Below are 12161 nucleotides of genomic sequence, written 5' to 3'. Positions count from 1 at the left end.
AGGAACTACAGGACATGAGAAAGAGTTTGAAATAGCCAGTATTGGAATAATAGAACATCCTCTTTAACCTAGAACAAATAAAAAGGTTGTTAAGGAGCTTTAAGAACAGATTGAAAAGTAGAAGTTTATGGTGCAGTAAGAGTGGAAAAAGGCAAAACTGGCTGATCCCTGGTGATGGGGAGTCACAAGGCTGGTGCAGCAAAAAGGAAAGGGATGTGGCCTTTCTGCCTTGTCTTGTTCTTTCTGTCCAGCAGGTCCTCTGCTTCCAGCGCCCCTACATTTCTCTCTATCCCTCAGACCCCAACTCATAGCTCATCTCTTGAAATACTTCACCAGTGATCAGGTCTTATAAGTTACTTATTCTTTGAACTTGTGTAGCACTAAGAATCTTTTCACCTGGGGCACCTGGGTGGGTCAGTCGGTTAAGCGTCTGCCTTGGGCTCAGGTCATGATCCCAGGGTCCTGTGATCTAGCCCTGTGTCGGGCTCCCCACTCTGCGGGAAGCCTGCTTCTCCCTCTCCCTCTGCCTACCACTCCCCCCTGCTTGTGCTCTCTCTCTGTCAAATAAATAAATAAAATCTTTAAAAAAAAAAAAAAAAAAGAATCTTTTCACCCATACTGTTTATTTGGAGGTTAACTAAGCATCTTTGGCACCTCTTTTGTTTTCTTAAGCTATTATTCTTATATTATTTAATTTCCATGTTTGTATGTCTTTCTTCCACTTAGATTACAAGCTCTCAAGAACACAAAAAGTTAGTGACACCACCAGGATTTTATATTTATTGGTAGCCACACAACCCCTAATACCTAGCACCTTGTTTGCCAGATATATAAGTATTTGTTGGTTATTCTGTAGAAGATGTTGAAGGCTTTATATAATACATTGAACATGATAGAAATGCATCTGTGGAATTTACTCTAGGTCTTAACCTATAAACAAAAAGCTGCCTGTTTGCAAAGAGCCTTCGAGCCTGTTTAGAGACATTTGGGGCCATTCAATCCCTCATATTTAAGTTAAACTGGGTAAAAAACAAAGTTCTACCTATGAAGGTCCAAATTGCATTGCATTGCCAGTAGACTTGTCCCTCCCCACCCCCAGTATTATCTGTTGTAAAAAGCTATGTTTTAATCATAAGGACAGATTTTAACAAAACCCTTGTTTGAGCCATTTTGATTTTTTCCCTTCTCATGTTTCCTTATACATCTGTATTTTTATAATTGTAATCAATGTACATTTAATTTTATTTTTTATCATTATAAACATGTTTCACAATATAAGCTTCATAATTATTTCAGTAGCTGCATAATACTTATTAAATTGATGCACCATAATTTACTCAACCCAAATGTTAGTATGTCTATAATAGGGAAATAATTATTTCTGATTTTTTTAGTATGATGGATAATGCTGCACTGGACATCCTTGTGCATATCATTTTTTCTTCTGAATTATTTCCTTAGGAAAAATTCCCAGAAGTGGAATTACAGGATCAAAGGGTATGAACATTTTATGGCTCTTAACATGTGCCGGTAGAATTTTTTTTTAAGAAGTGACACAGCCATTGGTTTTGAATGGCCTGAAATGGATTTCAGCATTTGATCAGGACTAATAATCCCTTCAGTATAGGGTTAGGTTGGAAGTGCTTCCAGATGTTTATTTTATCATGTTGACCAGCTAATTTCATATTCTTTCTGTTTTGTGAAGTCATTATTAAGATAGGTATTATTTTGAATTTACCTTTGTGTTAATGGTTAGTGAAAAGTTGAGTGTTGTTATTACTTTCTTACCATATGCTTTGAATAAATATCCATTACTGTTTATTTGTAGGACTTGATTAGAGACCAAGGGTTTCGTAGTGACGGAGGTAAGTAGTGATTTCCATTAAAAAAACAAAAAAACAAACTCAGAGAAAAATGCAATTGCTTTGCTGCTTGTCTCCTTTATATTTGCTTCTTTCATTAAACACAGACACAGAGGAAAATGTGTAGAGAAAGCCCCAAATATTTTTTGCTTTTCTTTATTATTTATCATTTATATCTAATAAAATTTTAACTGATTTATAAGATGAGTAGAGAAAAAGAGAGAACATAAAAGGGAGTCTTAAATGTACTATCCACAATTTTAAAATTATCAAAGAGAGAGCCTTAACTATTTTACCCACTTTACTGATTTCTAACCATCTCCAAAACTCAAGACGCTAAATTTCCTTTGGGAGCCTCCACTAATACCACTAATTGTTAACAATTGAGCTTAGAATCAGTTAAAACTTGATTTTCCTAAATCATTCTTAGGAAGAATCCCTTAGATTGCCTGTCACAACTTCTCAGTTTGTTAGAATTGTCAGCCTCTTCTCTTCAGCTTTCTAGAAGGATTTGGAATGCGCATTGTATAGAATAGACCCTAATAGAAATCATATTGTCCTCTTATTAGTCCAGTGAATAAAGTAAGTAAATGAGAAATTGAGTTGAGATTTCTTATAGAATTTTCATCAGATATTCACTCTAGCACTCTGAAAATTGGGGACATAAAACATTGCTTAAGAAAGTACTTTTAAAGTAAGATTTTACCCCTATATAATGTTTTCCCAAAAATGGTATTTGAAACTATCTTGAAGATTTCTTCCAGGTGGCCCTCCATGCTTGCTTTTTCAGCTGTCTTCTGTCTAATAAGGAAGACCTGCAGAACCTGTTTATCTTGTTGAGAGTCAGTCTCTTCACTGTGACCTGCTTTATCTTCAAAATATCTAAGCCCAGACTTAAAGATATTTTATATTGAATAAACATTGTATAAACCATCTTTTGTTATGTTTCTGTATACCTGTGAACCTGCCACAATGATAACCCTGCCTTATATACTGGATTTAGTGTTCACTTTAGCCTGTAGTTTAAAAAGTTGTGGTTTTTTTCCATTTGTTATTCCGTGAACCCGCCAATTAATGTTGCTGCCAGTTTGACTTTCATATGTCTTAATAACAGTGGCTTTTGATAATTTTGCCCAGTACATCCAGCATTTAAATGTTGCCATCATGTTAGCATCACAGAGTTGACTTAGTCATAAAAACTGCCTGCCTAGTACCAAAAATCAAATGGCATTTCTTGTCCTATGAGTCACTTTATAAAAAGTCATTGGGATTTTATGAAAACAAGCAGAATTTTTTAGACATCCAGAATTATTTTGTGAAGCAGGCTTCAGCTCATTTATTCCCATGACTTCTTTCATTTCTTCTGTGTGTCTGTCTTCCTGTGTTTGCCTGCCCCTCTCTTTCTCTTCTAACAGCCCCTTTGAACCAGCTGATGCGCTGTCTTCGGAAATGCCAATCCCGGACTCCCAGTCCCCTCCTACATTCTGTCCCCAGTGAAATAGTGTTTGATTTTGAGCCTGGCCCAGTGTTCAGAGGTAGTTGGGCTCTTCTTTCTTGTTTTCACCCAAAGCAAACTAAATATAAACTACAGATTCTGTTTGTGCCTCACCCTCACAGCGTGTGTTTGTAAGTGTGAGAGTTTTCAGTACTAAATTTCTGCTTGGCCTGGCTGGAATGCTCTGAATGTGCTTCTCACACATACTCACTACCACAAGCTTTCTGTATGCTATCTGTTGTAAATTTTTTAAAAGCAAGAAAATTCTGAGCTGAGATGTCCATCTTGTTTTTTGTTATATTACTTACTTTTTGGCCTTGATAACTTCTTAAACTCAGTGGGTGGCAATAAATAATGTATGTTGGGGCGGGAGTGTCCTTCAGTCTGAATTACTTTTATTTTAATCTATTTAATCAGTAGCCTTTATGACTATTAATATTTGTTATCAATTTGTGTGGTTTTTAAAAAAGTAAAAATGGAAATCCCAGTTATGAGATTTTGCTAGACTTTTGGCTTTATTTTTCTGTAATAGCAGGGTTCTTTTTTAAAATGTAGGACATGTACATCTTATATCAAAGGTAGGGAACATTAAAAAAGGTCTGTAATATATTTGGGATATTTTAGCATACTTTAGAAAATTTGAGGGTTGACACTCTCACTTATGCCCTAATATGAGGGGGAAAGCTAACAGTATAATTTCACTCTTCCATTTCATCTTGCCTTTAATTAGTAGTTAAACTGATTTTCAAAGATTTAAGTCAAAATTCAGACAAGTATCTTGCTATAGATATTTTTAAAGAATTACATTTACTGGCTTTTGCTAGTGTCTGTTATTTATTCTGAATATAGTGGTGGTGTTTCAGATTTTTGCTCTCTCAGCCCAGCTGTTTCTCATAAAATCCATAGAATGGGCTAGAAGTCCTACAGTGCTGAGTAGTGTGACTGAAATAAGTAGTACAGTGCCATCCTCAGTAGATCAGGATTATGAGGCCTGAGCAAGCAGTTAAGGCTTTAGGATGTTGAAAGTTATCAATGGAAATGGATTATGCTCTAGTTAAAGACATTGCAGATGCCATTTTCTCTTAGAAAATTGCATGTTAGATTATGGAAATTCTACATGATGACATGTGTGATGCAGTGATGATAAAATTCTATAGTTTTAACATTGAAATATAGTCATTGGTATCCTTATTCTTTGAAAGGTAGTGACACCTGCCTATCCCCAAATAATAATCTTCTTTAAAAAAAAAAAAAAAGATTCTCTGGAGATCTTTTTGTTCTGTATATGCAAATATTATTGGACATCTCAGTTCTACTTAGCTATACAGGCCCTACTAAGAGTCATTGGCCCGAACCCCTCTAAACCAGGTAGATGAACTTGGGATTTTTGCTTAGTCAGCATTTGGAAAAGGACGTGGCCCTGCCAACTGAGTCTACTTACAGTGTACCCATGGGGCTCACTTGGTTGATAGGATATTTCCATTTGTAGTAAATTGGCCAAGAGGCCATAGCACTTACTTTGCTCTGACTCTGTATGGGTAGCGATTTTTCAGAAAATCTTGAGAAACCTGCTTGGCTTTGTTTACATTAACTTTGTTATACAGGTAACAAATAATCTTTGTTTAGTAGAATAGGAATCCAGGAACCAATGAACTGACCAATATTTCTAACTATTTAAGAGTTAAATAGTATAGGATTTTTAAAGTTTTAGTGGCTAAATGATAGAGCCAGATATTCTTAACGTTAAGGCCATTATTATAATATGTTTCCTTTTGGGAGTTTCCATGTGTTTTTATATTGATTGGCTGTTGAGGTAACATAAAATAGTTACAAAGGTGTTTTTAAATTGATTTTGCTTCTTTTTATCGAAGAAACAAAAACTTGAGAGTATTGTTTCAGTATTGATCTCTTACTTTAGAAGGATTATTTTTCTTCTGCACTCTGTACCAATAAACAGAGTTTGTATCTGTAATCAGATGTTTTAAAAGTCATTAAATTGGCCAGAAAACTAAAAGAAATTATAGTGCAAATCACCAAATGAGACTTTTTCTTGGCCTGTCATTTCCAAAAGGTGTATATTTAAAGATACGCTGCATTTTTAAAAGAAGTCTAAATCTCTCCCCACCATCTGCCCCCAATAAATTAATATACTTGATCCTCCTTTAATAGATATATTTTTCATTTCACTAACTTAGGATCAACCACAGGTTTGTCTGCCACCCCCCCTGCTTCATTGCCTGGCTCACTCACTAATGTAAAAGCATTACAGAAATCTCCAGGACCTCAGCGGGAAAGGAAATCATCTTCATCCTCAGAAGATAGGAATCGAATGGTGAGAATATATGATATCTTTTTTCCTCTAAGTTCTTTTGTTTTACAAGTCATAGCTAAATGTAATGTCACCTTTTAGATGGTGTGATATATCGTGGTGCATGATACATCAGTATGTGACACAGAATTCCCTTAATGAAATAAATATAAGAGCTGATAGTTTTTTGCTTAAAGCATTCCCACACACTGATTTTTGCTCTCTTTTTTGTTTGCTTTGGCATGACTTTTGCACAAATTTTACCAAGAAAACCCTTGGTAGACGGGATTCAAGTGATGATTGGGAGATTCCTGATGGGCAGATCACAGTGGGACAGAGAATTGGATCTGGGTCATTTGGGACAGTCTACAAGGGAAAGTGGCATGGTATGTATGTAATACAGTGACACACAAATTAAAACAGGACATGTTTAACAACTTCTATAGAAAAATGTCAAAGGGAATATTTACTGTTTGCATCGTTAAGCTATTTTGATCAGATTCAAGAGCCCACCAAAGGGTTTCTAACAAAAATTATGGGAAATAAAAACTGGATTCATAGCAACCAGGACTCTTACCATTAGAGTAATAATTTTTAAAGATAATTCTCTAGGAGAGCGTATATACCCCGAGATTTTTTTTTTCTTTTAGAAGTCTTTTTGCTGATTTTCTTTGTATTATAAACCACAAGTAAACATTGAAAGTGTACTTACCAAAGGAGGAAATAGCCAATAAACATATTAAAATGTTTAGCCTCATTAGTTATCAAAGAATTGCAAAATCAAAACCTAGAAATCATTATTTGCTTCTCAAGTGGACAGATTTTTTTTTTAATTGACCATGTTGATAACTGTGATTGTAACACTGCTTGTAGAAAAATAAATTGTTACAAATTTTCTGGAGGGCACTTTGTCAATATGTATGTTGAGCTAACAATTCCATTTGTAGAACTACAACTGATTGGACAGAAACAAACAGATGTGTGTGCAAGTATATTCATTAGAGACTTAATGGAAACTGGAAATAAACTTACCTGTTCATTAATAGAGGACAGGATAAATTGATAATCTCCATATATGATTCTATAGACATGAAAGAGTGTGATCTATATTTGTTGATACAGAAAGCTATCCGTGGTATATTGAATTTTACAAAGCAGCATGTGTAATACTTCATATTATGATACTACCTAGAAATAAATATATAACAAAATTAAAAATGACCATCAGTATTTTAGTATATATCTTTTTAGGTTATCTTTTCATATGTATTCATAAATATTCACATTGCATACATATAAAAGCCTAATAGGATGTTTATCAGTATGTTAACAATGATCATTTCTGAGTGACAGATTATAAGTGATTTTAATTTTATGTTCTCAAAATGTTTTTTACTATATTACTTTGATAATCAGGAAAAATCAATAATTACATCAAAGTATAATATATCTGCAAAAAAGTGCAATTATTATTGTGTGTGGTTATAGGTCATTCTCTGTGTAGTATTCATTGTGTGACTATACCATGATTTCTTTTTCGATCTCTACTGTATGATGAGCATTTGAATCATTTCCAGTTTGGGGCTATTATGAATGCTGCTGCTGTGAATATTCTTAGTACATGTTTGGTGAACATATGTTCCATTTTGCTGGGCATATACCTAAGAAAGAATTGTGGGACCTCTGGCTATACATAGGTTCAGTTTTAGTAGATGCTACCAGAAGTCTTTCAAGTTGTTGTACCACACTGTGTAAGAGTTCTACCTGTTTCACATGAAATTGTGTTTTTTTTTATTACAATTTAAATAATTTTCCTAAGCAAAAGAAGGTGATCTGTGGATTTGAAAAACATGTTAAGTACTCTGATAAGGAAATTTTGCAGTTTTCTCTTTCAGCCAAGCTTCGGCCTGTCATTGGTAGTTTCAACATTCAGTTAATAAAAGCATCTAGTTTAATATTGTTAAATAACCAGGAAAATACTATGGGTACTTAATTGGTTAAACTAAATTTCCAGGGGAAAAACAACATTGGCTATTTTTTTGGATTGGTATTTTGAAATACTAATATAGGAGTATCATTGTTCACTTAGTTTTTATCCTTAGAACATTTATATGCACTTTAATAATGATATGGATTTAAGGTCATGGTAATTAGTGAAAATACCCAACAGTTTTTTTTTATATTTTTTAAGTTTAAAAAATTGGAATGACATTTGGAATAATAATTCTTTTTTAGGTGATGTGGCAGTGAAAATGTTGAATGTGACAGCACCCACACCTCAGCAGTTACAGGCCTTCAAAAATGAAGTAGGAGTACTCAGGTGAGCATGTGTGAATTACTGTTTTCCAGAGAAGTTATCTTCATCTTCTGTTTTCCAGGGACAGCTGCTGGTGGCTTTACAGTTTTACTAAAAGTGGATAAAATGGAGCTTGTCTGAGTATATTTTGTCTTTAACTATATTCTTCAAGTGGTGTACAATATTATGTGGTATAACTGATGGAAAAATTAATCCTAGAGTGAATTAATAGAAATACAGTATTCTGATCATGGGAAATCGTATCACCACTTAGCAAAATAATACTCTCAAAATTCTAAACTTACCAGAACACATTTAAAGATTGTATCAAGCCCTGGAACTTGAGGAACATTAACAAACTAGAGTATATCCAGGCAAGGACAACTTAGACAAGGAGTATTCTGGTACTATAACTTTTAGGGGAAAAACAGTCAACAGAACTGAGGATATTTGGGTCCATTGAAGGCCATTATGTTCAAGAGGGTACAAACTTACTCTGTTTTATTCCAGAGAACAGAACAGGAAAGCCAGTGGTGGAAGTTGTAGGGAAATGATTTTTTCTCAACCTCAAAGAACTTTGTAAGACTAGAACCACTTAAGAGACAAAAAAAAAGGGAGTGGGGGAAATAAGCTACAATCTCAGTGATGAACTTCACATAATTGAAGGTAATTAAGCAACCTCCAGTTGCCCATCTGTGAGGTATATTAAAATTTAAGACCTTTCTGAAAGGGGTAGGATATTAGACTAGACAGTTCCTACGGTCATTTCTAAATTTATCCTTCCGTTGTCTTTTTTTTTAAGATTTATTTATTTTAGAGAGAGCGTGTGCACACGTGAGTGGGAGGAAGGGCAGAGGGAAAGAATCTCAGGCAGACTCCCGCTGAGCGAGGAGCCCACTGAGCATAGAGCAGGAGGCGGAGCTCCCTCTCACCACCCTGAGATCATGACCTGAGCCAAAACCAACAGTCGAATGCTTAACCGACTGAGCTACCCAGGCGCCCCTCCACTGTCTTTTTTTTTTTTTTTTTAAAGATTTTATTTATTTATTTGAGAGAGAGAGCACATGAGAGGGGGGAGGGTCAGAGGGAGGAGCAGACTCCCTGCAGAGCAGGGAGCCCGATGCGGGACTCGATCCCGGGACTCCAGGATCATGACCTGAGCCGAAGGCAGTCGCTTAACCAACTGAGCCACCCAGGCGCCCCCTCCACTGTCTTTTTTAAAATACTTTTTTCTAACAATATCTGATAATTAGTCTGCTTTGGCCCACTTGTTAAAGATTTGCTGAAGTTTATCAAACTTTACTACTTACTTACATTTTTCCTTTTATAGGAAAACTCGACATGTGAATATCCTACTCTTCATGGGCTATTCAACAAAGCCCCAACTAGCTATTGTTACCCAGTGGTGTGAGGGCTCCAGCTTATATCACCATCTCCACATCATCGAGACCAAATTCGAGATGATCAAGCTTATAGATATTGCACGGCAGACTGCGCAGGGCATGGAGTAAGTTCCATTCTGTTAAATCTCTTGTAAAATATTTTTGAAGACCACTGATGGTATTTTAAAGGTTTTAGCTAATACTCTTTTGGGTTGCTTTTTAAATTACTGTCTAGTAACAAATGGACACTTTTAACTAATGGCTAACAATATGATACTAAGAAATAAAATAGTATCTCTCTAGTACAGTCTTCAAAAACGTGTATCAAGTATTTGATAGCAAATACCTGACTGCAAATTTATGTTGAGCATGCAGTCATTTGTCAGTGAAGGTTCAGAAAACAAAACAGGCCAAAAAAAAAAACAAAACAAAAAAACCCCTACTGAGAAGTCATTAACAGTTACTGAAGTGTACAAAATGATTAAGTTATCCTTTCAAATTATTTTCTCCATGTACCCATATTTATTATTACAGAATGGTCATCTGTGTGAAATAAAGTTAAATGAAAATCTGCATTTTGATCCTTTTTGAGGATTTCAAGCTGAGTTGTTCATATCCATTGAATTTTGCTATGTAATTTAAAAGATCAAATGTTATTTGAATACAATTTATCATCAGTCAAAATAGGGAACCAACTGGGAGGATAAATTTTGCATGCAACTCTTAAGTACAAATGAAGAGATAAATCAAAAGATAAAACTTAATAAATTTTGAAAGCACTTAGATGAAAAATTTTAAATGAGTAAAATACAAGTTTGAAAGCTCTGTGGGTAGTTTAAAAATATGTATGTGTCTTAAATTTACATTTTATAGTATACAAATGGCTTTCACATGCATAGGTCATTATGTGATTTAATCTTTATAATGCTTTTATAAAGTACATATTTTTATTTGCTTTTACAGATAAGGAAACTCAGGCTTTTAAATGACTGTCTAAGGCTGCACATTTAATAAGCAGCAGCAAAGGTGTTTAACTCAGAATCTGACTCCCAAGCCATTATACTTTCCCCATATTCACTATGCTTTTACATTTTAAAATTAGAATAAAAGGATAAAAGTGTATCTATGTACTGACATATAGAGCTCTCTGACTCAAGATCACTTAGAGCAAGTAAGCATAGGACCAGGACTCAAAATCAGATCTGGCTCTTACATCTTCCCATTGAACTATCACCCTCTCTGTCTCCAAACTGGGCAATATATCTGTAATTTAGAGTGTTTACAAGCCTGTGTTCAGCCAAAATGCTTATTGCAGCAAATGATTACCTATTCAGTAACAGTCCCACTTATCCACTAGACTCAAAACAATCTCAGCCTTTCATATAAGGTAGAATCTGAATCTGTTCAAATCTGAAAGGTATATTAAACTCTTGTAGAGAGTAAACCATGGCAAAAATAGTAAACATTGATAGAAAAAAAAGCTTATTCTGCTCCCATCCCACCAGTCTCTTCGTTGTTTCTTCAGCAAGCCAAGCCTGCTCCCTCTTTATAGCTTTTGTACTTGCTATTTTTCTCTTTGGGATACTTAGTCCACAGATATCCATAGAGCTTCTCTCTTATGTCTCTATTCAAATGTCACCTTTTAAAAGAAGACTTCTCGGGGCGCCTGGGTGGCTCAGTTGGTTACATGTCTGCCTTCGGCTCAGGTCATGATCCCGGGGTCCTGGGATCAAGTCCTGCATCGGGCTCCCTGTGCTCAGCGAGGAGTCTGTTTTTCCCTCTGCTCCTACCCCTGCTCGTGCTCTCTCTATCAAATAATTAAATAAAATCTTGTAAAATAAAAAAAGAAATATCAAGGAAAGGGAAAACAGTCAAAGAGTAATAAAAGAATAACAAAGGGGAAAGGCTTTTGCTATAAACAGAGGCAACAAAGAACAGTATTAGAAATTGTGATGGGGTAGTGAAGTGCCAGTATTGATAAAGACAAGAAGTAACCATAGAGAGAACATTATCAAAATGGAGTAGTTCTGTAGTCTGGGGAATAGTGAAGAGGCAATATGTTCCCATTGCTTTACAGTCTGAGTTCTGTAAGCATAACCTTGACATCTGTGTACTCTGAAATACTTGGCTTACATTTTTAGGTAACTAACTATATAACGAGTGTACCTGGTTATGAATGCAGATCATCCTATCAGTTTATCCTAGATTTAATAACTAAAAAAGTATTAGTCATAAATTTTAAGCCTTCTAGCAAGAGTTGTTTTATTACCAGCTTTAACCAAAGAAGATACAGTTCCTATTTTTCCTTTCTGTTCTTTTTTTTTCCTTTTTCCTTTCTACTCTTAATAAGACAATAACACGCAACTGGTTTAATATACTGACACATCTTTAGTTTCCAAAGGCTTTGGCAGATGTGGGTTTTCAGTTAAGGTGACAGATTTTTGCTGTCTCTTGAAACTCCACTAAAACTATAATCAAGGAATTTTTTTAAGCATGAACATATAAGGATGGAGACAACAGAGAGGAAGAAAACAAAAACAACATTTTGAAAGCCAGAAAGTAAATGGAGAAGTGGTAATGGACTTAATACACCTAAAAAAGCTAAATCCCTAGTTGACAATGGGGAAATGAAAACCAGCCTGATTTATACCACGGATTCCTGAAAAGTCTCAGGAATCGGCAGTGCCAGGTATCTTCAGAAGAGGGAAGGCACATAAGTGAGAAAGCATATCTGATCATCTTCTCTGAATCCTGTCTCCTGCCCAGTGACTGCCTCATCCCTTCCCTGGCAGTAGACTTTTATTCTCTGGAGAGAGGA

General features: G+C 35.2%; 1 protein-coding gene across 3 annotated transcripts in view; it reads left to right on the top strand.

The window, feature by feature from the left end:
- BRAF (B-Raf proto-oncogene, serine/threonine kinase) overlaps window positions 1–12161 on the top strand; it is a 165533-nt gene that overhangs the window by 120555 nt on the left and 32817 nt on the right. For 2 of the 3 annotated variants that reach the window (XM_036111326.2, XM_036111323.2), the window contains exons 9-14: window positions 1462–1497; window positions 1829–1865; window positions 5553–5689; window positions 5934–6051; window positions 7901–7985; window positions 9292–9468. In XM_036111326.2, coding sequence (XP_035967219.1) covers window positions 1462–1497; window positions 1829–1865; window positions 5553–5689; window positions 5934–6051; window positions 7901–7985; window positions 9292–9468 — 590 coding nt within the window. The remainder of the gene's footprint in view (window positions 1–1461; window positions 1498–1828; window positions 1866–5552; window positions 5690–5933; window positions 6052–7900; window positions 7986–9291; window positions 9469–12161) is intronic. The other variant, XM_036111324.2, reaches the window with a different exon arrangement.

The sequence above is a fragment of the Halichoerus grypus genome, chromosome 12, assembly GCF_964656455.1.
Source record: "Halichoerus grypus chromosome 12, mHalGry1.hap1.1, whole genome shotgun sequence".
Taxonomy (NCBI): Eukaryota; Metazoa; Chordata; class Mammalia; order Carnivora; family Phocidae; genus Halichoerus; species Halichoerus grypus.
This window is presented reverse-complemented; position numbering and strand designations above follow the sequence as displayed.